Source organism: Eulemur rufifrons, chromosome 12 (genome assembly GCF_041146395.1).
Source record: "Eulemur rufifrons isolate Redbay chromosome 12, OSU_ERuf_1, whole genome shotgun sequence".
Classification (NCBI taxonomy): domain Eukaryota; kingdom Metazoa; phylum Chordata; class Mammalia; order Primates; family Lemuridae; genus Eulemur; species Eulemur rufifrons.
This window is the reverse complement of record NC_090994.1, coordinates 4,975,116-5,002,708: the sequence shown is the minus strand read 5'-3', so window position 1 is coordinate 5,002,708 and position 27,593 is coordinate 4,975,116. Positions and strand designations below refer to the sequence as shown.

Sequence of the window (27,593 nt, the reverse complement as noted above, 5' to 3'; positions counted from 1 at the left end):
CCTTATTAATGACCCACATATGTTAGTTCCCTAAATGTATTTTGTTGCACAGGAAAGGTTTCTAAGTCAGGCACCTGATTGTATAATTGCAAAAGTCTACACAATTTTCTCTCTGTGGAGGACAGGATTCCTAGCCTGCAGTGGATTCGTAAAGCCACAGTCCAGCCTGCTAAGACAGGACAGTCTCTGGGGTTTTGTGCCTACGTGTGTTAGTTGTAGATTGGCTTAGATCTCACACCCTGTTGTGTAGGTCAGTTCTGTGTCACTAAGAGTGTGGTCCTGCTCACTTGCTCTATTTCTTGTAAATTTACATTCTTAACAGAGTAGTAAGTACAGAATTTGTAGTTGTGTCTGATAAATAGAATAGCATTTGCTTACATTTTCCAGTAACTCAGCTTAACTTTTGAAATGAAGTTTTCTTTTTTCTTACAAAGCTGAAAGTCTATCTTTGTTGTGATGGAGAATGTTTATCATCTTAGGAATTTATCCTGCTAGCATTAACTTCACCCTCTCCATCTATCCTCAGATAGGACTTATTTATTACTCAAAGTGACTTTTAACTGTTTTGGTATTTTAGTCTTTAAAAAATGAGACTGCTCCTGGATATCTGAGCTCAGGTTACTGAACATGCTTGAAGAATGTGTCTCTCTCGAGGAAAAATTTATCTCCAGACACCTCCTGTCAGTCGCTAGAAATGGTTCTCTGTCATTGTCTGCCCCGCCCTTTGGATGCTCAGTTCTTGCTTCTCCATGAGCTGTTTCCCCCAAGAGCCAGTGAGATTAAGTTAAGGGATGGCGGGCATAGTTAGACGTGTTTGTTGTTGCTTGTTTTGTTTTTAATGTAAAGGCTTGTCACTTAAGGTGATGTTATAGAATACAGATAAGTATAGAATTGTATCGCCAAAGACCACCTGATGTTGCTTCCTCAGGCCGGGAAACAAGGCCTGCTCAGATTGAGTAACTCATGGTCAGAGGTGAGGACACGAGGCCCAGCGTGGTTGGGTACCTGTTAAAATCAGTTGAGTGTCTAGAAGCCAGGCTGTTAGCCACACACCCTCCTTTCCATTGCACTTTTCCGGGTTCCCTTTCTTAGGCAAAGGAAAGTCTGTTTTACTCTGAACCCCTACACAAGACCTGAATGGTATTGAAATCCACAAAGAACTCTTGGCAGAAATGGCCAAGTTGGATCTTACTGAAACAAAACTTCACAACTCCCCTCTTTTTTAGTTATCTGTTCGTTTGTATCAAAGTAAAACACGCATAATTACAAATATCAAAGTGCACTGTGAGGCTGGTAATGAAAAACAGTGCCTTCCTTCAGATAGGACCGGTCCCTCCCTTGTCACTGAGTGTCCCCACAGCACTTACCAATGCCCCTGTGTCTGTGCCTCCCACGTCCTCCTCACGGCCACCAAGACTCCCCTCTCAAATGTCCTAAGATACCTCCTCACCTCCAAACCCAAAGGATACTGCTCCGCTGCCTTTTGCAGTTGTTAAAGACCATTTCCATTTTGGGATTCTCACCTCCTGGCTTTCCTGACTCTCCTGTCTCCTCGTTCTCTTCCTACCTCTGGGACTGTTTCCTAGTCTCCTCTGCTGAATCGACTTTTTCCTGCCACCACTAAACAGGGGGCGGTGTCTTTTGCTGTCTGCCGTCTGCTTGCCTTTCCTCCCATGTTCTAGCTCTGCGGCTTACACTTCAGTGAGTCTCAGATCTCTCTCCCTAGCCTTAAGCCTTAGGCTCCTAAGACCGATTGCATAATGCTCTTCAACACGCCCCAGATGTCTAACAGGTACTTCAGACTTAATGTCTCCATTAGTAAGGGCATATTTATCCTTTCCCCTCGTGGTCTTGTTCTTTTGTGTTTTCTGTCAATGCTTTTTGTCCCTACCATTCACCTCATCTCCCAAAGCAGAATGTTGAAGTCATTCAGGAGGAAGTGGAGAATATTCAGACCGCAGCTGGACTGCCCCTAGTTCCCTCCTGGTCTCCCTGCTTAGTAGCAGGCTGTTTAACTGCTTTGTTCCTCAGTTTCTTTGTCTGGAAAATGAGGCTAATTAGAGTATCCGCCTGTTGTGAAGATTAACTGAAATCATACACACAGCACACTCAGGAAAGCGTCTGGCACATAGTGAGTGCTCAATAAATATTTGCTGCCACTGCTGCTATTGTGATTCTCCCATGGCCCGAGTGCCGTCCCCCAGGAGGGCCTGTCCCCCAGGAGGGCCTGTCGGTTACCTCTAGATGTCCTTCAGAGCTGCCCTCCTCATCGTCACAGCCTTAGTCCCTCCCTTCATCAGCTCCCTGCACAGTTAAGCAGCCTCATGACCAGTCACCCTGCTACCAGCCGTATTTACCTGCGGACACATCATTCACGTTGCGATCAGGGTGATGTCTGTCAATTTTTAATCTTTATGATATAAAGGCTATTAAATCATAAAATCATTACTAAGTAATATTTTAAAATCCAGTAGTGCTAAACAAGTCATATCAAAAAGCAGTAGTCTTCTGCTCCTTTAAGCTGTTGTAGCTGGGTTTTGTTTTTCTTTCCCATATTTCTTCCTTTTTTTTTTTTTTTTTTTTGAGACAGGGTCTTGCTCTTTTGCCCCAGCTAGAGTGCAGGGGCATCATCATAGCTCACTGCAGCCTCAAACTCCTGAGCTCAAGTCATCCTCCTACTTCAGTCTGGGACTCCAGGCATGCGCCACCACAACCGGCTAATTTATTTTATTTTATTTTTTTTTTTTTGTAGAGACGGGGTCTTGATATCTTGCCCAGGCTCGTATTTCTTAATACTATGCTTGGATTGCTATTTCTTGGTTTATCAATTTTAGGTAGAGTCACTTGTCTTGCTTGTGGTAGTTGAAGATTTAATTCTTTTATACTCTCCTCCCATTCTCCCAATATCTTTTATATCACTGTTTTTAATTATATTACCAGTGTTTACATTATAATCCCTGCATATATTATTATTCACACGGAGCCAAGTAATACACTGTACTTAGTATGTACATACTTACCAAGTGTAACAGGAACATTTCTTGAATAACCTTGTTTTTCTATAGAGTTAGCAGTTTCCTTATTTTTTTTTTTTTTTTTTTGTTTGCTCAGTATTCTTTGTGCCTGTAACTTTCAAAAGTACACACTCAGTGTTAAAGCTCTCGCAGTGGCCTAACTTCTCAGATATTCCCATCAGTTCCTTTTCCAGCACAGAGACCCAACTCCCGGTGGTCCTGTCTTCCAGCTCCAAACTGGACTGGCCTTTCTCTGGGCCTGGTTCCCAGGTACCCGCCCTGGGGCTTCCCTTCCCTGCTCTCCTGGTGGCATCCTTTGCTTTGTGTGCCCCAAGTTTCCCTCTATTAGTGCACTCCTTCATGTCGCTGAGACACATTCTCCAGCAGCTTCCTCATAAAAGATTCATCGTGAGAAATAAACCCTTCGCATGCTTGAAAATGTCTGTTCTACCTTTACGCTTAAGAATTCTAGGATGAAAGTCATTTTTCCTCAGATTTCTTTAAATACATTGTACCATTGTCTTGTAGCTTTTAGCACTGCCGTTTTCATTTCCAAGAGTTCTTTCTTATATACTGGCTTTTCAGTTTTCTGTATCATCCTATTCTTGTCTCTCTGAATAAATTAATTATAGGGGTTTTAAGTTTTCTTCTTCTTTATGCAGTACCTCTGTTTCCTGCAAGTGTCTTTTTTTCTTTTTGTTTTGGTTTGCCCTTCACATTCTAGGCTTTTCCCAAGGTTCTGATGATCCTTAGCCAAATGGCTGTGCAAGGTCTCCGTGGCCACCGGCTGGTGTGCTTTGCTAAAGAATGTTCATGTGGTAATAAGCTCTCCTTAGGGAATTCCTCAGCGAGTATCTTGAACTCTTATGTGGGGCCATTTGATTAATCCAGAGATGAACTCTCCAACTTCCTGCTTGGGGGGTGGGTGGCCTGAGTAAGTCACGGGAAATTGGCTGCTCAGATGCAGGGAGCAGGGCAGAGAGTCCACCAGTTTATGTGCTGGCTTTGCCACTTTAGCCTTGCTCCTCACCTAGGCCTTACTTTGTACCTGGAATCTCAGAGTCCAGGGGTACTCTGGTTTCTCCAAGGACTGAACCGTCTCATGCCTGTCCAAGAAAGGCTGAGGAATAAGGGATAAATCCCTCCACGTATGGACTCAGATCCAGTGCCCCTGTTTTCATTTCCAAGTCTCTCTCCCATCCTGCCCAGTTCATGGTACTTGTGAACCGTGAGCCTTCTTGGGACTCTGTGGTCTGACTGAGCTGGCCTTTTATTAGTATCCTCTTTTGCAGGTACTTTGCCATTTTCCTCACTTGCAAAATCATTTACCAGGCTTCCATCCTGTTTCTGTCTTCAAAGAATTTGTGGCCATTACTTGTCCCCCTACCCCTTGCCTTCTTTCTTGTTCTTTGTTCTTCTGGGTTTATACTTTCTTGTTCTTTGTTCTTCTGGGTTTATACTTTTTAAAAAATTACTGTCATTTTAGTGTGATTTGGAGGGAAAGGAGAGAGACACATATTTTAATTCTCCATGTTTAACCAAAAGTCCAGAACCAATTCACTCTATCTTCATTCTTTAAAAAGGTATATATCAGCCCATATGTCTCCTAAACTTATTATACGAGTACCAGAAGTATTCTTCTGAAATCCTGTGCTCAAATGTGGATTCAGACTAGGTAGAGAATGGCTTCCATACCTGTTATTTGTGGAATCGTCACAGGATATTTATTGAAGATGTGATGACCTTTAAAAATACTATAGGAAAAGTTACACAGTTACAGAAGAATATCTCTGAGACCAAATGGTACACAAAGAAAACAGCATTTAAGAATGTCACAGAAATCAATGAGAGTGATCAAAAAGTCTATAGTTACATTTCTCTGAAAAGCAAGTTAAACAATGGAAAGCTTTATAAGAATAAAGTAGCGGAAGATAAAAAGCATTTTTACAGCTTGTAAGATATAGCACTGTTGGCTGGGTAGATACTATGGCCACGGTGAGGGTGAGAGGGAACTGTATGAATCCACCTTCATTCCTGCAATACATACCGTGCAAGACAAGATGAGAGCAGATTATCAGTGCAAAGTCATGGAAAGGAGAACGCCTGGGGTCTCCCTGCTATATCCCAAATAAAGAAAGAAGGCAGTCAGCTGGGCTGATGTAGTGTAAGAAATGCCTATGCCAAAGTAGCTGAGTGAGATGCGTTGCTCAGTGTCCTGAGAACAGATGGACAGTGTGGAGCCCAGGGTAGACGTGGTGCCAGTTGGCCTGAGGACAAAATAGTCGTATCCAGGGAAACTTTTTCTGTAAAGGGCCATATAGTAAACATTTTAGGTTTTGTAAGCCAGATGATGTCTATCACAACTTTTTAAACAAGCAAATATGTCCCATTATTAAAGGAGACTATTGTCTAGAGGTGAAGGCAGACATTGAGTAGATTGTCCTATGATGATGTTATGGAAGAGGTACTACACGGTCCAGTGGAATTTTCTTAAGCAGAGCAGCTAGTATTTGAAGGCCAGGAAGGCCTCTCTGAAGAGGTGACATTCAAGCTGAGACCTGAAGATTAGCTAGAAGAAAAGTTGATGCACTTTCCAGGCAGAGGAGATTGCCTTTGCAGAGATGGAAAGGCCAGGTGGTGAGGGGTGGCCCGAGATGAGATTGTGCAGTAGACAGGGACTAGATTGGCGAGGGCCTTGTAGTCCAGCACACACGTGTTTTGCTCCAGTGAGGCCACAAAGACAGTGAGTTTCTGTTCTACCTGTACGCCTGCCCTGCTTGGGAAGGGAAGGCAGCCCCAGAGCCTGCCAGGTGTGCGAGAGAAGCTGGCCCGGGATTGAGACTTCACCCTGGGTGATCTCTACATAACTAATGGAGAGCTGATTTTCTCTTCTGTATTCACAGGAGTTTTTTGAGAACCCTGCTTTTCGTCCTGATGGTCTGAAACTCTACCCTACTCTGGTAATTCGTGGAACTGGGCTTTATGAGCTTTGGAAATCAGGAAGATATAAGAGTTATTCTCCTAGTGACCTGATTGAATTGGTGGCTCGGATTCTAGCCCTTGTGCCTCCGTGGACTCGAGTATACCGAGTGCAAAGGTAGTGTGTTATCTTTTATTCTGAAAATAATCGGCGACTAGTTCTTCTGTTTATAATTTCTGATGAGAATAGTCTGATTTTATATTGAGGGTTTTAAAATTATTTTTATTAAAAATAGGATATCTGGAATGCTATCTGTAAATAGAGTGGAATGGAAGTGAACGGACAGCATGTACAATGCCAGTATCATGTTTATTCATCTGTCCGTTCACTCGTGAGCCTGGAGTGGAGTCATGATGGTAAACAGGCATGGTGCTTCCTTCTAAGGAGCTTACAAGCTAGATCGGGGTCTAATTCAGTCTAAATACAGTCATGGGTGTGAGAAGAGAAAGCGTAGCCATGTGTCCTCTCCCTGTTCTAGAGCCTCTGAGGGAAAAAGCAAGAGTGGCAACAAGGATTCTTTACAGACGTTAATGTAAATATAGAGAATGTGACGTATTCTGGAGGGCATGAAAAAAAATAATCCTGTTTTCTTCCTAGAAATTTGTAACAAAATTGGAAACAAAAACGCCCTAATTTTTCTTTAGGAATTTAAAACACTTCTGAATAACTCTTGACTAAAAGATGAAATCAAATTTCAGTTATAAAATATTTACAAAATAGAATGCAACAAGTTAAAACCTATTTGATATGGTCAAAACTACTCAAAGAAAACACTTCCATTATTTAACATCTTCAAACTGTAAATTGTCCTCAGACTCACCGAGGACATTGCTAGTTCCATTATTGTAAAAGAGACTGCACCACTACCTCTTGTTTTACAGGATTCCATTAAATTTTAATTCACCCCCAATCTGAAGCCTACATCCTCCCCTTCATAAACACCTTAAGTGACATATTGGTAGAGAAATATAAGTGACAGTCTGGCCCGCTAGAACTAGAGCTTGTGGAGTCTTCTCTGGGCCGAGTCTCCCCAGGAGGACTGTAGCAGGGTCATGACGAGGAGAACTGAGAATGGGGAAGTTTCTTCAGCAGGCCTCCTGTTGCTTGTCCGTAATGTCATGCCTTTCTCATCACACGACCTTTTGGCCATATACATGTTCTTCATTCTTCCTGTCATGACCCCTTTACACTTCTTCCTACAGAGATTATGTTTGCTGCTCTTACCTTCTCCAAGTCCTTGTTTTCTCAGTTGGTGGTAGGCCAGGAAAAGGGCCCATAGTGATATTTCATACTCAAATTGAAAAACAAAAATGAAGCCCTAAGAAAAGCAGTAGGCAGAAATGAATGGATTAGAAAACCTATAAATTCTGCGTCATCACAATATGATCTGTTTGGGAACATGTCAAGGTAAATCTAAAGTTTATCTGCAAGGAGCTGTGTTCAGACCTAGCCAGGAAGGATCTATGAAAGAATGAGGAGGAATCCTCCCGACCAGATGTTGAGAAGTTCTGTACAGCCACAGTAGTTAAAGCAGTGATACTCATGCCAAAAGAGGCAGAAAAATATGACAGTCTGCAAATAGTTCTCAAATATATAAAGGAATCTTTTATGTGATAAAGGAATGTTAGTAAGAAAGAGAGAGTTTAGGCAATATTGATGTATCTGGATATTTTAGAAAACTACAGCTGTTTTCTATGTTTATACTTTAATCCCCATAGATTGAAGATTGGGAAAAAAATAAAAGTAGTAGAAAAAATTGTAGGCAATATGTAATGTTAATGCTTCCCAAATTGATCTGGAGATTCAGCACAATTCCAATCAGAGTTCTAGCTGGCTTTTTCATTGAAATTGATAAATTGACTCTAACATGGAAATGGAAATGTGCGTGGACCTCTTCCATTCCTGGGTTTTAAGAGCCCATGTGTGATATTTGTTCTCATACAAGTTTCCATTAGAATTCACTTTTTTAATGTAGCTTACTGTGGGCTGATACTCAATAAAGCACTTGGCTTTCTGTAAACATGAGGAGGATTCCTTCAAATATATTGTGTTACTTTCTGTTTTGCATTAGGTATTACTGAACTATTACTGTGGCCACCTGCACAGGAATTCATTCGCATTTACTGTATTTTGCTTCTTGCTTTTTACTCATTTTTGCTTTCACATTTTCTTTGTATGTACTACATTGAAAATGATTCTACAATATAAAATGATTATATTGTTCTCAATATAGCTTTTTGTTCTCAGTAATCACTGAAATTCTAGACTAGGCTTATGCAGTGCTGAGGTAGGGAATGAGATTTCATTTACTAGTCAAAGTATTGTGCCTTCTGTCTCTGCTACATACTACCATTCAGTGATCCCAATACATTTTTGATAATGTAATTGTATACTTTTTTCCACCAGAGTTTGTAGAATATTACTAATTATCTAGAACTTATGTTTTCTTCCTGATTTCTAGCCATATAGTACTATATTAACATGAACAGTAATATTTTCTTTATGAAACTACTAAATCACTTTCAGTATATGTGTCAATAACAAAATTACATTATTTCTTCAAAGAGTTCCTTGTAAAAGTGGGATGCATCTTTACATAGCAGTCCATTTTATACACTGGCAAATATGCTGTCTGCATTTTTGCATTCCAATTTTTGTTAAAGACTTAGAATAATCTTCATGGTTATAATTTTAATGGCAGCATAGTACTATATCATTTTAATTTGTCTTATTCAGTAAACTGTTCCCATTTTTAGACATTTAGGTTACTTCTAGGTTTCTTTTCTTTTTTTTTTTTTAATCATTATCCTGGCATCCACTACAGCTAAAATCCATGTACATAGAACTTTTTACTGCTGTTGAAGTAGTATAATCTATGAGAAAAATTACCCATAGTAAAGGATCTAAGCGTCTTTTTTTTCTCATTATCCTATCTTAAATCCGTTCTGGAACAAGCGTAGTATAAGTAAATGTTACAGTTTTTGCTATGTATATTGATATGGTTTTCCAAAGGGATTATACCAATTTAGAGTAGTCAGTGGCTTTATCACAACCTCTGCAGAGTTGGATGCTTATATTATTCTTTATTTTCTTTAATTCAGAGAATTAATTTGCATTTCCCTAGTTATTGGTGAGAATTCATTTTTTTCCCCTTGTAACTGATTATTATTTGTGCTCCTTATATCAGTTGTCTATTTATGCCTAATTTGGCTGTCATGGAATTTGAATCATAAAGAAGGTGCTTTTTACTGAAATAGCTCAAAAAGTTTACAAATCTTACCTCATTTTGAATTCTCTCCTCTCACCTGGACAAATAGCTGACTAGGGAACCAAAATGCCACATCCACGTATAGTACACTTAACATTTAATAATAATTCAATAACTGTTCTAGTGAAACAGCTTCATATCTCCGTTTATTTGTTTTTTATATTTTCTTCAGGAGACAAAGTCTTGCATCGCCCAGGCTGGAGTGCAGTGGTATGGCCATAGCTCACTGCAGCCTCGAGCTCCTGGGCTCAAGCAACATATCTCTGTTTAAAAATCTTGTATTCTATTGCAAGATGTTTTAAAATTTATATTCAGATATAGCTGGAATTTGGCATGTGTGAACTTCCAGAACACTCGTTTAAGAGGTAGATGGTAAAATTTTGAAATAAAATGCTGAGGAACGTGTTAATTGGTAACTTAAACATTATATACAAATGTGTGTGAAGGAAGGCTGAGTGTTTAGACAATGTTAAGTGGCTCAGAAACCTTCTGATTTGGGTAAAGAGATTCATGGGGTTTTTACTCAGCCGTGTTTCAGTTTCAGTCTTAAAAGTTTTAGAGCAATTCTAAGAATGTGGAAAACACCTCTTAGCCTAAGAGTGCAATTAAGCATCCTTGCTCTGTTTATTTTGAAAGTAGTTGATTGTGTCTTGCTAGAAAGAAACCACTGGCAAAGGAACAAGGCATCCTCCCAGAATGTTTACTCCAGATGATTTTAATAATTATAGTTTATTTATTTTTGTTTTAAATCATAAAGGAAAATCATGTGTGTCTTTCTGTTCTATGCATTTAGAAAATCTGCCTATTTCTATGTAGGTTCACGTAGTGGCAGCTTCTACCAATTACAGACAACGCATAGTGTTGACCAGTGAAGCTCAACTTACAGGGTTTATGTGGAGAAGATCGTAGGAACTATTTTTAGGCAGGTATCACAAGGGAGGAACCAACAAGGAAAGGAAGATAATTTGAGTGAGAACACAATGTTTCTCACTTTAAGTGATATTTTACTGATCACTTGATGTTTTTAATTGGTTATTTTCCCCACCCTGCTATACCACCACCCCCCTTTTAACTATTTTATACTATTTAGTTTTATGACAGTTGAGGCAATAGCATCTTCCTGGGTGTTTTTGTGACACAGCATCCTAATAGAAGAATCCGCATTCTAGCCCTGAAGGTTCAGTCAATGATTAAATGTAGAATTCTGTCCAGACACATGATGGAGTCACATTAAAGTACCGCTGCCCACAGGCTATTTGACAGCTGTCTGCCTCGATGTGATATTTAAATCACAGTGAAACGTTGGAATAGAAACACCAATTTGCAACCAAAACATTTCTCTGAAGCTTGAGAAAATTCAGATCAAAAGTCTAGACATCACTTGAAAGGATTTTGATGAGCAAATTGCAAATATCAGCGCCTCTAAGCTTGAAATGTTACCTGTTGAAGTAGAAAAATGAATATTCTTGCGTGTAATCTCTTCAAGCCAAGAAAGTGAAACTAGATAGAATCAAATTGAGAAACCTAAAAATAATTTTAACTCCTACCTAGACGGATGTGACAAGCTCACATGGTCAGTAATCTCATCTAGGTTTCGAACTCCCGCAAGATAGTGACAGTCCCTATTTATGTATTCCAGATCGCCTACTGCAGTACTTTGCCCATTGAGATGCTCAGTGTATATAGAATTACCTCCCCTCATTTTCAGTGAAAAAGACTTTATCACTGAAAGTGGCAATTACCACATTTCTATTCCTTAGAGGAAAAACTTGCATCTGGTATACTCCGGGCATGTCACTACCAAAGACCGTTAAAGCCACGTTACATTTTTGTAGTGGCAGACATAAATTTAAGAACATTTATGTGAACCGTCAGCACCATTGTAAATCCCTGTGTTACCAGGTCCTCACTGATCGGTCCTCTCTGGTAATCAGGGCCAGCTGCAAGGACATGCGACCTGCGCGGTCTCATAGGGCCTTGCACTTGGCCTAATACTCTACTGTCACCATCCTGAAGTTATGAATAATTTTTTTACCAGAGGGTCTCATGTTCTTATTTTGTACTGGGCCCCCCAAGTTATGTAGCCGCCTGCTGGTAATTCTTTCTATCATACAGTTCTGCTCACCAACACTGTATGATAAAGCCTTTCTTACAGAGTTTACTTCTGTTGAAATTTTTAGTGGCTTTTAAAAGTACCAGTTTGATATTTAAAATATTTGTAGAGACCATCTTGCCTTCCCTTCCCATTGCCTGTGGAGGCAGCGCCACGGAAGCACGGCCGGCACCTGCCGAGATGGAGAGGTGAGGGTGGGAGTGCAGGGGTGGCAGCTCGAGTTGCTGGGAGATTGGTTACCTTGAGCAAAGAAGTTATTTGATTTAGCCAATGAGTAAATGTGCTAAGGATATGAGAGCCAGCTTTCCCGCTGTCTGAAAGGGATTTACAAATATTTGAAAGGTGAAAGCTGAAAAGAACACCATGTTAGTATTGGAATTATCAGTATAAACTTGTGGGTTTTTTAAATTTATATGTAGAAATGGTTATATATGTATGTTTATGTGGGTGCACATATATATATACACACATACACGTATATACATACATATATTTCTTAGTAGTGTATACTGACAGGGTCTAAAGGCAGTGACATCCCAGCAGCAATGAGCACAGTGAGTGCCTAGATCTTTGCCTCTAAATACCATTTTCCACTAAAAGGAATCAGAGCTTGGAAAAAAGACTGTTTCCAGGGCTGGAGCAGCAAACATATATAGAAACATCTTGTTCTAGAGAGTAGCGAAATAGTCAAAATGATGGGGACATGTCAAAAGGACCCAGCAGCCAGTCTGAATGCACGTCCACTGGCCAAAACAACAAATAATGTTACTGTTGGATTACAACTCTTTGAATAAAATAGGAATCCATTGAGTCTATACTGCTATAAATAAATGCATCAATGAGTAGGAAAGAAAGGAAAGGTCTTCTTTACAATACAAGGTCAACTAGTAAATATAGAAGGAATGACAGATGTAGATAATTACCATTTGGTGATCATTATAAGGAAGGTGACACAGACAGGAGTCATCAGTGGATGCAAGACTGGTAGTTGGAGGTTTGATGAGGAGCACAGGATATTGGTGTGATATTGACACTTCTCCCCATGAAGTGTTACTCAAATGCAAAAGGGGAAACAGTGACTACAGTGGAGACCCCTGGCAGACACAGACTTGACCAGAGCATGCCCAGTGGTGGAACAGGCCTGCGAAGCGCAGCTCCTGGTGTGACTCACTGTGAGGACCACAGCGTCATTCGGTCGTATTTCTGCCAAGAACTCATGGCCTGAACCTAGTCCCTAGAGCTTGGACTTATCTTAGAGTTAGTGTTTTAATGGAAACTGTGCTTGCTTCTAGAGCCTAATAGACTTATTGTATATAGCTCTTAATACTAATTGATTGGCTTTTGATACTTTTGCGGGAGGAATATCTCATTAGAATCAAGTGGATGAATTAGCTAATTGCATTTAACATTTGAAAGGATGAGTGAAAAGAGAAGGAAAGACTCAAGTTGATTCCAAAGCAGAATGAGAAGAAAAGATAATTGGCATATTCTTCACATCTCTCTTCTGCTCAACCAAATGTGAGACAAAACAAATTAGAGACTTATCTTTGAATGGGAAGCAGATGTGCTGAGTATATTCTTAACTTCAGATTTTTTTTTTCAGCTGTTTTATCTTTAGATACGGATTTTTGTCTAGATGAGGGTGTTGGGGCTACTAAAATGGAACTCATAACTTCAACTTTTGATTGACATCTCTTTGATGCCAGGAAATAAATTTTATTTCTTCTAATCTTTAGGCAAGCTGTTATTCTTCTAATGTAGAGTCATTTTTAATTTAGATTTTTAGGAAATGAGGAAAAAAGATCTATTCTTTGAGAACAGTTGTTGCCTACGCCAGGCTTTTGAGCTTCCTGGTTACTTGTCGTTCAGCAACCGTATGGGAAAGTGTCTGTAAGCTACGTCGTTAAACAAATTTTGTGAAAAACCATTTATTTCTTGTTTTATTTAGTGCAACTGTCTCTTCAGCCAAAAATCCTTACTAATGATTATTGGGCGTTTTGGCATTTGTTGTGCCCTTTGCAATCTTACATAAAGTGATTCCCATCAGGTATCTCTCACAAAAACCCTTGAGAGGTTGATGAAAATCATAATTTCATCGATGGGAAAACTGAGGTGTGGGGAGGCTCTGAACCTTGCTTCCTGGTTGGGATGTTCAGCCTCTGCTTTCCTGGTCTGCTTCAAAGTGTTTTTTGCTTTTTTGTTTTTGTTTTTCTTTCTTTCTTTTTTTTTTTTTTTTTTTTTAAAATATTCCTGCCTTCCTGCTATAGGGAATGATTTCTATTTTGCAATAGCTGATGTTTTTCTCCTGCAGAGATATTCCAATGCCCTTAGTCAGCTCAGGAGTAGAACATGGGAATCTGAGAGAGCTGGCTCTAGCAAGAATGAAGGACCTTGGGATACAGGTAAGACTGCATACAGCTGGCAACCTTAGATGTTGAAGCTCCTGAAAACAAGCACACACCAATCTCTGCCTTTTAAAAAGCATCCCAAAAAATAGAAAAGGCAGCAGCATATAAGTGTTCATTAAGAATGTTTAACTATAGTATTATACATTCCCATGCTAGCTACTTTATAGAACTACTATAGCTAAAGGACAATAGCTACATGTAATGGATTAATAATTACAGAGATTTATGATCCTTGTCCGCTATACAATTTTTGTTTACTAGAATTCATGGACTCTGCATCAGGAAAGCATTATCTTGGGCTAGTTCTTAGGGCATGGAAATAGCTTTATTTTTATAGAACTGAATAATGAGCTCTTATCTTTCGTCATTGAATGCTATATATATAGCAGTCCTTCCTAAATATACTATTAGTAGAATTGCTTACATGACATCATCAGATTGCCTAGCGTGATCTTTTCTCACTAGAAGAAAAATGTTAGAATTCTGAAAAAATAAGTTTATGGTTTGTTCTATAGGGAAAATTATACCATATGACATATAATTGAATAAGGATTTTGTCATTTGAAATGTCAGGTTAGGTAGCAGGCACACTGGGTTGTGGAATAGAAGGCTCTCACAGGTGCCTGGGCTGTGCACTGTCATTGTCTCTGGGCAGTTTTATGCCTCCTGGGGGTGTTCAAAGAGCCATTTGTGATTGTGGTTCAGATCGTGGAATGTATAGCTCTAGCTTCCTTCCTTCCTTCTTTCTGCTTACCTTTGTTTCTCCCTCCCAGCCTGTCTCCCACACTGCCCTTCTCTGCAAAAAAAGAAAAGGGGAAAAAAAAAAAAAAAAAGCAACCAGCCGTCTTCAACATGCATCTTTTTTGACATTTCTAAAAATGATACAAATACGATGATGCCAAGAATGTTAACTGACAAAATGGTGAAGGTTTTAAACGTGTAGGAATTTGCTTTTTTCTCTTCTGTATACCTAAGTTTTGGTTATATCCATTGAGCAAAAGTATTTTTTAATTTTATGACTTACTGTTCTTTTCCCCTAAGATGATATTAAATATTGGTTTCTTTTGAATTCTAAATTTATTTTAAAAGCAATACTGGCCGGGCGCGGTGGCTCACGCCTGTAATCCTAGCACTCTGGGAGGCCGAGGCGGGTGGATCGCTCAAGGTCAGGAGTTCGAGACCAGCCTGAGCAAGAGCGAGACCCCGTCTCTACTAAAAATAGAAAGAAATTATATGGACAACTAAAAAAAAATATATATATATATATATATATATATATATAAAAAAATTAGCCGGGCATGGTGGCGCATGCCTGTAGTCCCAGCTACTCGGGAGGCTGAGGCAGGAGGATCGCTTGAGCCCAGGAGTTTGAGGTTGCTGTGAGCTAGGCTGATGCCACGGCACTCACTCTAGCCTGGGCAACAAAGTGAGACTCTGTCTCAAAAAAAAAAAAAAAAGCAATACTGTACTGCTTTGTACATTTCCATTCTGCTTTCCCTGTTCTCAAATTTGTTAAAGATGGTTTAATTTTTAAATTCTATTCTTTTATTTCAATGTAAATTTTGTCCAAACTTAATTTTGAACCCAGGGTTTGACAGAGGGATTTAAATAAAAATTGAATAAATTACCAATTTTATATTCGCCTCCCCCTACCCCCTATTTTTTGGCAGTGTCGAGATGTGAGAACCAGAGAGGTTGGAATCCAAGAAATTCATCACAAAGTGCGGCCATACCAGGTTAGTGTCTTCATTTTAGAGGTTGGGTTCTGTCCTTAGATCCTTGCCAAGCCTGGACCCGCACCTTCTTACTGATGGGACCGAGCCCTAGACATGAATAACTAAGAGCAGAGGGTAGTTGAGAATTAGATGCAGATGTCCAGCCAGGACAGCCAGCTATGAGGGTAGCTGAATTCTAGGAGAGCCTGGTTAGGAGAACCAAGTCTGAACCTCGTTCTAGATAGCACTGTCCAATGCAAATTTCTGCAGTGTTGGAAATGTTCTCTGGTCTGAGCCATCCAATGTGGTGGTGACTATTGAGCACTTGAAATGTGGCTTATACAAATGAGAAGCTAAATTTTTAATTTTATTTAATTATAATTAATTCACATATAAATAGTCACTTGGGACTGGTGGCTACCTTCAGATAGAACATAGTATGATCTGTTTATCTTTCTGTGTGTAACTGTTAAACTAATGCCCATCATGATAATCAAATGAATCGATTGGTCTTTATCGACAGGGGTTCCACAAAAATTAAGTATAATGTTTTAGGCATTCATTGTATGTAATGAATTAACTTCTCCCTTATACAGGGATAATATCTAGCTATTTGCCAAATCTGTGGGGTCTGACTCTTGTGGAACCCCATTTGAGAAAGGCTGGAATAGATGATTTCTGTATTGATGTTTCTGTTCTCAGCATCATTGTTTGATTGACATTTTTCACATTTAGGACCTTTTGAGGGAAAAATTAGACCTAACACATTTTGCCAATTTCATATAGAGTCCAGTTATTTAGGAAGCATTAAGCTGAGCAGGAATATAAGTGTCTGTCTGAATTGTTCACCTCATCTGGGTACCAACTGCCCATTTGTGGAATATGTCTGGGTGTGACCATGTCCACAGGCGTAGATTTCTCTGTATATGCATACTGTTACATAGTGCTGGTATTTAGGCAAAGCACAAGGGCATTTGTGCATTGAGTGGAAGAATCAAAAGCCTGTGTAGACTGCTGCCACAAGAGCTTTCCCCAGAAGCTACTCTCCAGTGACTGAATTTTCTTTAACATTTTTATCCCATAATTATTAATGCTATTTTAAGTGTCCTGTGGGATGCCATACTTTCTTAGAATTCCATCAAAGAGTAAGAGACCAGTATCACAGTTTCTCCCCAAAGGCAGGTTTCAGTGGAGGAGATAAAGACTAGAAAATGAAACCACTGAGCACCTGACAGTTTGGAGGCGACAAGGTGACTCAAAGGGCTACATATATGACATAATTTGTGATTTTACATTAGAAACTCTTCATAGATCCCTGTTCATGGCTCATCTTTAAAAAAAAAAAAGAAAAAAAAAAGAAACTATTCATGGAGAGTCAAAGATTTAAATACATGGAAGTATTTACTGAGCTGGATCTCTGTAAGAATCTCAAGGTTAATGAAGTTCAAATATTTGTGGAATTACATAATTGTTTTCCTTTTATAATAGTCTATGAACAAGGCATGACCTTTATTTAATCTTGGTGCTACTTGAGAATAGACAAGTAAATAGAAACCCAGCCAGTGATTATCCGTTCTTTATCCCTAACTGTGGATATTAGCCTAAATAGATACATACAATTACAAAAGTGAACTTGGTTCTTTAATTTTGAAAAATACTTTCTGTGGCTTTTTATTAAACAGGTTGAACTGGTAAGGCGAGATTACGTTGCAAATGGTGGCTGGGAAACGTTCTTGTCATATGAAGACCCAGATCAAGACATTCTGATCGGCCTCCTGCGATTACGAAAGTGTTCAGAGGAAACCTTCCGTTTCGAACTGGGCGGAGGGGTCTCCATAGTCCGCGAGCTGCACGTGTACGGAACCGTGGTCCCTGTGAGCAGTCGGGATCCTACTAAATTTCAGCACCAGGTATCCTATGTTCCATTCCTGTTTGACTTACAACTGAGAAATTGCCCAAGTAGGAAAAGAGAAAAGGATGGAGTGAGGAGGGGAGGCAGAGACAGAGGAGGAAGGAGGGGGAAAGAGAAGCGTAGAACCAGAGGAGCCAGTGTTTCAGTTGTCCAGAGATGTTTGCCCTCCAAATTGCACCCTTTGGGGTATGAGGGGGAAAGCAGAAGGGATAAACCAAGATTCAGTCACGTGGAATATATCAGATTGAACCATATGGAATTGCTATTTTTGAAAGTCAGAAATTATCTAATACTGACAATTTCATATGAGCCAACCTATTATGAAATCAAATTAGATGATGATACAAAAGCACTTATGAAATATTAGAACACTTTATAAATATAAGCTGTATTATATATAGTGGAAACCTAATCCCTAAACAACCTAAATTAATAAGTTACTTTTTAAAATTTCAGGAAAAAGTGCTAAAACCACTAATGGTGGATATAGTGTTAGTCCCCAAATTGATGATTTAAGAATCTTGCCTGGTTTCTAAACCCTTCTAGAAAGTGGAGGGGTGATAAATAAATGTTTACTGCCGCAGACCTCCATCACCTGGAGATTGCCCAGAATTTATCTAAAAAGAGACAGAAGTTGAGAAGGACTTCCTCCCTTGCTGTGACTAGATTACATCATCCACAGAATGCCTGTTTGTGGCTCTTTTTGGAAAGTTATACCTTTTTTAATTGTCTGCTGCAGTGTACTTTTGGTATAATTGAATGGTTTCTTTTTCATTATCCCATAAACGGGCTTTTGTCATTCTTATTTTAACAGATTTGAGCAGCTACTAAATTATAGCCTTCTTGTTTTATGGCCCCCTCTTAATGGACTTCCTTCCCTCTTATTCCCGCCCCCCTCCGGCAGGGATTTGGCATGCTGCTGATGGAGGAGGCAGAAAGAATAGCCAGAGACGAACACGGATCTGGGAAAATAGCTGTTATATCAGGTAACTGGGGGAGGGCCAAGTTCATGATTTATTCACAGTTTGAACTTGGTACTCGCTTACCCCTATTTATGATTATTATGTTCAGAATTGGGCTGAGCTGGCTAATGAAGGATTTGTGCTCAAACAAAAAGAAAATTATGAAAGCAGTCTGGTCGACTAGAGCTTTCTGAGCTGTCTGTCTGAGGGGGCAAGACAGTGACCCATACCCCTCTTGTCGCTGTCTGTGACGCTGGTCAGCACGTCAGCTCCTCTCTGTGCTTTGTGCCAGTTACTCTGTCTGGGAAAGTGGAATTTGACGAGATAGATCCCAGAAAAATGTAAACCAATGTGGAGATTATCACTATTGTTTAGAAAATCAAAACAGAACTTCAGTTGCCAGAACAGCTTTCAAAGACAGAGTTCCTGCTCCTTCAGTTTTGTTCTGAGTGACTTCGGTCCTGGGGAGCAGCTCTCCCCTCCTTGGGAGTGTAGTGAAGGAACAAGTTTTCCCCAGCCCTCTTAGGGTCCCTGGCTGGGTCTGAAAATTGAACCGACAAAGACAGATTAACAGGGGAAAGCACACAAATGTGTTTAATGTGAGTCTTTTGGGACTAGAGAGCCTTTATAAGGAAATGAAGACGCAAAGGAAATGGTCAGACCTGGGCATTTTTATACCAGCTTCGATGCATAATGCAGTCACAGGAGAACGTGAATATGACGGTTCGGGGGAGCGTGAGCAAGAGTAATGCCAGGGGAACTGGGCGGGGCCTGTTCGTTCACATTCCGGCTTCAGAGATAAGGGTGTTCCTTTCCCTCAGGTCTCACCTGAGCGTCCTCTGACCTGCATCAGGGGAGAAGGGTGGGGGAGTGTCATGGAGTCTTTCCTCGACCCGCTGTTTTCTCAGATTCCTTCACCCTAAAATCTCCAATAGCCGAGGCTGGGTTCTGAGTGTGTTCTGAGCCCCACCAGGAGCTTCCCCATTCCCTGTCTAGGACGTCACGTAAGTGGGCATGAAAAGGAAACCGTGGTGTCGTGTGCGTCGGTGGGACCAGAAATGAGCGATGTACCCTTTCACTTCTACTCTGCGGTAGTGTGTCCTTACAAAAATTGCTATGCCCAGTGGGAAGCCAACAGGGCGAAAGCCATGATCAAAATGTAGGGTATGTTTCCTCCAGCATTTTGTTTTTCCACTAGACTACTGCATTCCTGAAAGTAAAGCACCCCTTCTGAGAAGATAATCTTTCTGAAAATGAAAGTTGAATTTAAAAAAAAAAAACAATAAGTTGTTGCTGATCAATAAAACAATACCCATGCTCAGGTTTTAAAGATTATAATTATGAAAACGTAACGACCCAAGCTCACGTAATCATTTAGTCTGGTTCAGGTTTTTGGCATTATCCAGGCAGATTAATTAAGCCTTTTTTAACACGTCTAGCTTTATGTATTTTTCTCTGTTATCTTTAATCCCACAAGGAAAAGGTAACTACATGGGGCTCAGCTGATAGGCACTGATACCTGAAGTAACAAAATGTTTGCCTCTCCACTGTTTAACCTGTGGTTGAGCAGAAGTACCAGGAAAGGGCCAGACTGACTTGGAGTGATACGCTGTGTCAGGTTGATAATACACGAAATTTCCACAGTCCCTTTGGCCAGAGCACTGTCAGGGTTTCCAGTGAAGTACTGCTGAAAGTTTAATGTGCTCGTGAATCACCTGGAAATCTTGTTAAAATGCAGATTCTGACTCATTAGGTCTGAGTGGGGCCTCAGAGCCTACATGCTAGCCAGTTCCCCGGGGATACCTATGCTGATTGTCTTCAGACCACACTTTGGGTGGCAAGGCTTTAGTATTCTCCTCCAAGTATATTCTCTTCCGGATCATTGAGTAATGATAACGCGCGGTGACCCCGGTAGTGCTGCACTCCCCAAGTCTGATGCGCATGCACATCATTTTCTGGTGTCTGCAGGAACCTAATCAACTTTAAAACTGAAGAGCATCCGTATTCTATCCCTGCTTTACATTATTCCATTTGCCTTCGTGACACCTACCTCTTTCTAGACACGTTGCCTGCAGAGAGGGCCCAGAGGTCACATCCAATTGCTCAGGAGAGCCTCAGTTTCTGCTTTTTATGAGCCGGGTGTCTTTCTAAGTGGAAATCAGCATCTGCGCTCTTCCTGTCCTGTCTACCTTTCTAGCTCTTTATCATAATTTAAATAATAGCTCAATTTCAGACCATCTGCATGTGGAATTTTTCAAACAACAAGAGACTTGCTCAGAGTAACAGGGAAGAATCTTTCCCCCGTCAGGCGGTGCAATAGCTCTACTACAGTTCCAGCCAGGGGGTGCTTTTGGCTAGTGGGTTTCTACAGAAACAACCCTAGAGTGCCTTCTTGAAACAGACGGAAATGAGTTCTTCGGGAGGAAGGACCTGGTGTTACTTCCTGTCACTCTGGCCTCGTAGCCCCACCGTTGCTTTCTGTAGGGGAAACCACATGGGCCTTAACTTTGACTCAAGCTCTGGTCACCCTTCAAATGAAAAGACTAAGAACATTTGCTCTATAGGCAATGCATTATTTCTCCAATTTAGTAATACATTATTGTTGTATTTAAAGTTTTAGAATCAGGCACCTTAGACGTCCATTATTCAGAACTTCAAGGAGGGCAGATGTCAAGTGTTTATTATTATTTTTTTCAATGTTGTTTTTTTCCCCTTCCATGTTTGTTCCTTTTGCCTTTGGTCTTTCTGACTTGAATACAATGATATGTGTGCATGTGTTTTAATTGGTTTTTATAAAAAGTTAAACAGTTATTTTCCATAAGTTGACCCTTAGAATGAAAATCTCCTTATGATAGTGCTGGTGTTCGTGGGCTGCATTTCGTTAACAATGAATGCTTCATTAAATGAGATGAGAAGAGACATTGACAATGGGGGTGGAGGGGCGTGCAGGTGACCAGGATTCCATTCCTGCTTTGCCACTAGTAGCTCCCCTTGTGACAGGATGATCTTACTTGATCTCCGTGGGCCTTTATTTCCTTATTAAAAAACAAGTGGTTTAGGTTATCTTTTACAGTTCTGACTCTAGAATTCTGCCCCTTAGTATCTTAACTTCTTTAGTTCTCAACACAACCAATTATGTTTTACTGATTACATTTTAGGTAGATCGTTTTCTGGTGCCATATTAGGAGACCCTTTAATTTCATCATTAATGATCTCAGTCTCTTTGTAGGGTGTTTGGTGATGAAAATGATGATAAAGTTTCCCATAGGTAGTTAATTTTATCCATGATTTGTGAACGCATATTAACTTCAGTCACAACTGGTGATCCTTTGTGACCTAAGCATCCTCCATTTTTTTCTGACCTTTCTTGCAAATCCATCCTTGTTCTGGGTCTGTAGGCTTTTGTATAAGTCGTACACAGTGGTGGGCCTAGATATTCTGTCCTGGCATCACTAGTAGCTTGAGTAAGGGAGAGACAGAATCATTTATCATCTTGGTTACTCCTACTGGAAGAGTAATGCATTTATGTAGAATTTTCAAAATTACATTCTGATTCATTATGACTTCCCTTTATCTTGCCAGATTTTTTTCTGTAACTTGGATTTGTAATCTTTGATTCTGCCTCTAGACAATATTATTAACTACATAGCAGATCTGATTTGAATCATTATCCTTCTTTTCCTTATGAATAAACAGTTTTTTATCTGTTACCTCAATATACTTTGTTTACAGGTATACACTATTTTATAGCTGATTTTTTTTTAAAGACTACTTTCTTCTTTATCAAAGTCAAATGAAACACTTTCTTAAAAGAGAGGCTTTTAAGTTTATTCATTCTATTTTTTTCAAGGTACATATAATTGTCTTAATAAACTGTTTTAAAGTTAATCATCAACTCTACATGTGAAAATTAAAGCAAAAATGGAATGTTTAGCCTCATCAACGTCAAAATTACTGTGCATTGAGGGAGCAGAAAGAAGGCGGAGGTGTGGCTCCGCCCTCCCAGAGTGTTAATCTTGGGCTGGGCGGCCGACTCAGTCTGCACCTCGTTTACTGTGCTTCACTACAGAGGAAGATGAGTTTTCTCCCTACTTAGATTCCAGATTATTTCTCAACTCCAGATTAATTGCTTCAGAGTAAGAAAACATTCTTTTTCTGCATATAAAAATGCATAGATTATTATTATAAGAAGAACCGGTTTATAAAATAACATGGAGGCAGACAATAACAGCTAATTCCTGCTAAATATCTAAGCAATTCATCAGTCCCTATTAAGTCCAGGTGCTTTAGTACCTTTTACCAATTTACCCAGATAGCTTCTATCAACACCCATCTGTTTAAAGTTAACAAATTTTATTTAAAAACTATGATGTTTCTCTGCTTAGATGGTCAGCATTCTTTCCTTTAAAAATGTTAAGATGATGGAGTTTTTCTTTTCCCTCTCTTCTGATGTAAAGTGCAAGGAATTATACCGGAGAGGCTAACCACAACATTTGCAATGCCATCACTAATAATCACCATGGAAACTGGAGATCTCTGATGTCATGCTGCCCGTACCATTTCCAAAGGGCAAATATAACTGTTGATAGCTACTATTTAAAAAGCCATTTAACACCCCCAACAGAATGAATTTTTTTCTTTTGGCAATTTTGGCTAAGTATCAGATCCAATCATGTTACTGTTTCAGTTTGCCAAGCTAATTACTATGCAGCAAGACGAACAACTATTCCCCAAGCTCCCCTGACTACCTTCGTCATAAGCAGTATTCTATTTGTGTTCTTTCAAGCAGAAAATTAATATGGCCATTGGCCAAGGCTTGTACAAGGCTGATAGATCACACAATGATGGTGAGAAATGAGGAAAATTTCTGAATGGTTAATGACAGAAATCACTGAAGTCAGGGACTGATAGCCATTTTATTTAAATCTATTAAAAAGCCAAAGAAGAAGGAAGGGAGGAAGAATTTAAATATAGGGTAGTTAAACAAGTCACTATAAAGATGAGATCATTCTTAATCATGATGCTCAGAGCTGTATCTATTGTCCCTACTGGTCAAAAAATTCGTGTGTCTATTACTTATATCATCGATATGACTTCCTGGGACTGAAATTAATGGTCTTGTACCCCAGAACCACTGATTAATAAAATCATAGGTGGGCAGAAAATAGTACTTCTTTTGTTTCATTAAACTACAAATGGCTGAGATTTACTTACTGGACCCCAGAAACTCACCTGTATTCCAGGCTACTACACATCACCCTGGTTTTCAGGTGAAGGTTGTTTTATTCTTTGCATTATAATCTAATTGAAAGGGTACATTTGTAACTAGGTCTGATAATGGACTCCTAATCCTTACCAAAATGCCTAGAAAAGCTTTCTTCCTTATGTCATATCTATTTGCTAATGGGCACAGGAAGCCTGCCAAATGCAAACCAGTTTGTGGCACGTGTGCGTGTGTTAATATAGGACTTATCAGAAAGGAAGGGGAAAGATTGTTTGCCCTTTTGTACTTTCTCCTTCAGTCCTTTACAGAAATTTATCTTTTTAATACATTATCCCCTAAATGTCCTCTAATTAAATGCACACTTTCTATATTCTATATATTCCTCTGTTCCATTTTGATATTCTAACAAGGATCATGCATGTTTCTTTTTTTGGTGCATGTTCCAATGAAATTTATCATTATTATCTTTTTAAAGATAATAGATGCAACATACGGTATTGCTCTGCTGTAAGAACTCTACTAATTTCAACAGCATTATTAATCAGACTAGCCTTGATAACATAGAATACTACTTTGCTAGATAATGAATTAGCTAGATGTTTGCTGATTGGTGTCTCTGTTGCAGTTGGCCCGTGGAGGCATTGCTGCCTAGCTCCTCTCCGGAATCTTTATTCCACAACTTGACATTTACTCATGTGTAGGTTCATCAGGTACCAGTTTGTAATGCCAGAATATCTATGTTAGTTATCTGTGTAGTAATACCCCAAAACTTAGTGGCTGAAACAACAGTCATTTATTATCTCACAGTTTCTGTGGATCAGGAATCTGAGAGTGACTAGCTGGGTGCCTCTGGCTCCGAGCCTCACAAGGCTGCAGTCAAGGTGTCAGCCAGGGCTATAATCATCTCAAGACTCAATTGGAGCTGAAGGATTCACTTCCAAGTTCACTGTGCAGTTCCTGGCAGGCTTCAGTTCCTCGCTGAGCCACATGAGCCTCTCCAGAGGTCTGCTTGCTGCCCCCCAGTGGGAGTGGTCAGAGAGGGAGCCCTTTGAGATGGAAGTCATCGTCTTTTTGTAACCTAACCTCAGGACCGAGTAAATGAGTCTAGCTCACTGTCAAGGGGAAGGAATTACAGCTGCTCCAGGAACACGGGTTGCCATCCTGCAGCTGTGTAGACTAGACTGTAAGTTACCCGTGGTAGCTTCTGTGTAGATTCTCTATACTGCCTTATCAGTTACCTGCTTTTATTCTTTGCTCCGTACTTTGTTATTATCTTGCTATAGCTTTTTGAAAACATACAGAAGAACCTTTAGACTGCTTGGTTAGCAGACTCCACTCAGGTATTCTCTGTATGTCCAAGGTGAATAACATATTAATGTACTATATTAGTGACTTGTAATAACCAACTACTTTGAAGAGCTAACATTCTGCAGATAATCTTTACTTATTAAAGCTTTGTAAGATTTTTTTTTTAACAGGAAAAAAATTCTCTCAAAGATTGAGGGTCGTTGAGTTCATTAATTCATGATTTCAAACATTCAAAATAAAAACCTTTCCCCAACTTTCTTTCAGTATGCATTGTTGAGGAGTAAAATATTGCCACCCTACCAGGAGATCAATGAGATAGAATAAAGTCTCATTTCAATAACAAATGAGTGAAACTAATGAATATATTTCCTTGTATTAACTCTGGTAAGCATATATCAAGCACTCAAATAGTTAATTAATAGAACCCAAACGCAATTAAAACAGTTTCTTTAATTAGTTTTTATTTCACTGATTTTTTTTATTAAACAGTCATGAATCATCATCTCAGTTTTTTGTATCTAATCAAAAAAATTAGATTTAAGTTTCAAAGGATTTAACATATTTTCTCTCTTTTCAAGTTTGGCTGCGAGAGTGTGACGTGGACTCAATTTTAATTTAGTTCAATAACACATTTCTGGCAATGAAGGGCAGCCTTGTGTCCTAACAAGTAAGTTTCAAAGAACAGGAATGCCCTCCAGATAGCTAATTCATTTTCCTGCTTCAGACATGAAAATGTCTAAATTATTAAGCCAGAGTTTTTCTTTCCTTGAAGAATTCCAGTAGATGAAACTCTTCAATTTCCAGGCTCTTAGTATATACTGAGTAAATAACTTGATCAACTAAACTTCCTTCATTATTTCTTCCTTTATTAAATCACATTAATAATTCCATGTTCTTTCTTTGTTCAGTTGGAGTCACAACCCAGGTTCTCTTGTTTGTTTTTCCATGGACATGAAGAATTGATTCATGATTCAGTTCCCCATTTAAACAAGTATTCACATAATTGAGATTAAGTAATCTTCCTTCTTTTCTTTCTCATTTTAAAAGTTTACTGTAAACTGTAACAAATAGGAAAGTTCAGTAAATGTTAAACAATGAATTGTTCAATCAAGGCCTATATCTCTTAGTTTGTTGCGGCTGCTGTAACAAATAACCTTAGACTGGGTAACTCATAAACGAAAGAAACTTATTTCTTACAGTTGTGGAGGCCTCGTGACCTAAATCACCTCCTAAAGGCCCTATCTCTTAATACTATTGCGTTGGGGATTAAGTTTCAACATAGGAATTTGGGGGGAACACACACATTCAGACCATCGCACGCTGTAATCCCCACTCACATCAAGAACATAACCAGCACCCAAGAGGTACCCTCCCAGTCGTAATCAATCCTTCCCCTCTTGCTTTCCTCTTCCCGCCCCCGGCATCCTGACTTTTGGTATTTTCTTCCTTATTTTTCTTTATATTTTACTACCTAATTATGCATCCCTTAACTATATAGTTTAGCTTTATCATTTTTGTTGTTCTGGCTACTTTAGTTCAACATTATCGTGACATTGAGTCACATTTTGTGTCACTATGGTTCATTCATTTTCACTGATATACGTAGACTTCCACTATGCAGATATCCCATAATTTATCGGTCTTAACTCTTGTTGGATATTTATTGGGTGGTCTCTAGTTTAGGCTTATGAACATTCTTGTGTATGTATTTTGGCACACATAGGCACATATTTCTGTGGAATATATACCTGGGAGTGGAATTACTGGGTCAAAGGGAGTGCATATGTTTAGCTAGAAGATTCTGCCAAGTGATTTTCTAAAATGCTTCTACCAATTTTCACTCTCACTAGGAACGTATGTATGAGTTTCAGATTGTTCCGATCTGGTGAGTGTGTAGTGGCGTTTCTTTGTGGTTTTAACTTTCATTCCCTATTGACTGAAGTTGACTAACCTTTTCATGTGTTTATTGGCCATTTGAATGTCCTGTTTTCTTGTGTGTGTGTGTGTGTGTGTGTGTGTGAGAGAGAGAGAGAGAGAGAGAGAGTTTTTCTCAAATCCGTAAGACATCACTCAGTCAATATTTATTTAAACATACTGGTATATTTACGACTTTGCCAATCCTTGCTGCATCTCTGAAGTAGTTTATTCGTTTTCATTGACATATAGGACTCTGTCATATGATATCCCACAGTTTATCTGTTTTACTATTGATGGATGTTTGGGTAGTTTGCAAGCATTTCTTGATACTGTTCATCATTACTCATTTATTTAACAATAATCTGTTGGTAGCAAATTATTCCAGTTTTAATTGTATGAAAATGCCTTTATTGTTCTTCATCCTTAAAGGAAGTTTTCACTGGGTATAGAATTCTACGTTTGCAGTTATTTTCTTTCAGCATTTTGAATCTGTCTTCCCACTATTTTCTGACTTTTTATGTTGCAGGTTGCAGTCAGGAAATCAGCTGTCTGACTTTGAGGATGGATAGCCCTCAGGCTGCTTTTATGGATATTTTTAGTACCATCTTTGTTTTTTCAGACTGTCTTTGTTTTTCTCGGGTTTTATATGATGTTTCTAGGTATGGATTTCCCCTGCTTGGTCTTCCTTGGGCTTCTTTCATCAGTGAATTGATTTTTTTAAAAATCGGTTCTGAGTACTTTTCAGCCTCTAACTCATATATATCGACTGTAT

The 27,593-nt window shown here is 39.3% G+C and overlaps 1 protein-coding gene across 2 annotated transcripts in view; it reads left to right on the top strand.

Annotated features, from left to right (window-relative positions):
* Positions 1-27,593, top strand: part of ELP3 (elongator acetyltransferase complex subunit 3) — a 66,896-nt gene that overhangs the window by 31,088 nt on the left and 8,215 nt on the right. For both annotated transcript variants that reach the window (XM_069485090.1, XM_069485091.1), the window contains 5 exons: positions 5,918-6,111; positions 13,687-13,777; positions 15,454-15,519; positions 17,181-17,408; positions 18,315-18,396. In XM_069485090.1, coding sequence (XP_069341191.1) covers positions 5,918-6,111; positions 13,687-13,777; positions 15,454-15,519; positions 17,181-17,408; positions 18,315-18,396 — 661 coding nt within the window. The remainder of the gene's footprint in view (positions 1-5,917; positions 6,112-13,686; positions 13,778-15,453; positions 15,520-17,180; positions 17,409-18,314; positions 18,397-27,593) is intronic.